At 32.5% G+C, this 851-nt stretch overlaps 1 protein-coding gene across 1 annotated transcript; it reads left to right on the forward strand.

Moving 5' to 3' along the window:
• The first annotated feature begins 60 nt into the window (after positions 1–60).
• Tsp_15879 (conserved hypothetical protein) lies at positions 61–381 on the forward strand. Its single transcript, XM_003366430.1, has one exon. It carries the CDS (start codon positions 61–63, stop codon positions 379–381), a length of 321 nt encoding a protein of 106 aa, XP_003366478.1.
• Positions 382–851: the final 470 nt, after the last annotated feature.

The raw sequence follows: 851 nt of genomic DNA on the forward strand, positions 1-851 counted from the left end.
AATTGATTTGGTTGGCACATTGGATACGTGAAAAAGGTTTTCGTGTTGGTCAATGATGCCATGACTCGGGGGGGTAGAAAAAAAATAATTCAAATAAAAGCAATTGCCGATGATTTAATAAGTTACTGCGAAAGTGGCAATGGAACAGTTTATGGTCATTTGAGTCGAAACGACAATTCGAATGATTATTGGATTTCTGTATTTGGTATCTTGCTCAGTGTTGTGTCATTGTTGATTTTAGCTTCCATTGCTCTACTGTACGTTCAAGATGGTCGTCTATTAGCTAAATACAATGATCTTAAGCGAATACCATCCGATATGGTGACGCTCATACCGCAGAGAAATGAACGAATATTATATCCCATTTATGAGAAAAACTAACCACTACCATCATCACTCTTACACTTTTTTTCAAAAACTTTGATCTTTTTAAGAATGTGTTTATTATTTTTTTTTGCTTTTCTCTTCCATTATTAGTGTGCCAATTCGAATTATGGAAGGAAATTGACTTGTAGTTGCAGTTTCTAGAGTTATCGTTTCAAACGTAAAGCTGCTGTATGATATGACTCATCTGTTACAAGATACGGGAATGTTCTAAGTCGACTCATTGCAACCGTTCTGTTGTCAGTTAAACAACGTAAGAAGCGGTATTCATTATTATTATTATTATTATTATTATTATTATTATTATTATTATTATTATTATGCTGTTATTTTGTTGTTAAATAGAAATGAAAAGAAAAAAAAACGTTTACAACTGTACAAACTCCCCTACGTCTAAGCAAGACAAACGTGGAGTTTAAGCTTTTTCCATTGTTACGGGTGAATTTGTACCTTTTGTAAAATAAAAA

Source organism: Trichinella spiralis, assembly GCF_000181795.1.
Source record: "Trichinella spiralis strain ISS 195 chromosome Unknown Scfld6023, whole genome shotgun sequence".
Classification (NCBI taxonomy): domain Eukaryota; kingdom Metazoa; phylum Nematoda; class Enoplea; order Trichinellida; family Trichinellidae; genus Trichinella; species Trichinella spiralis.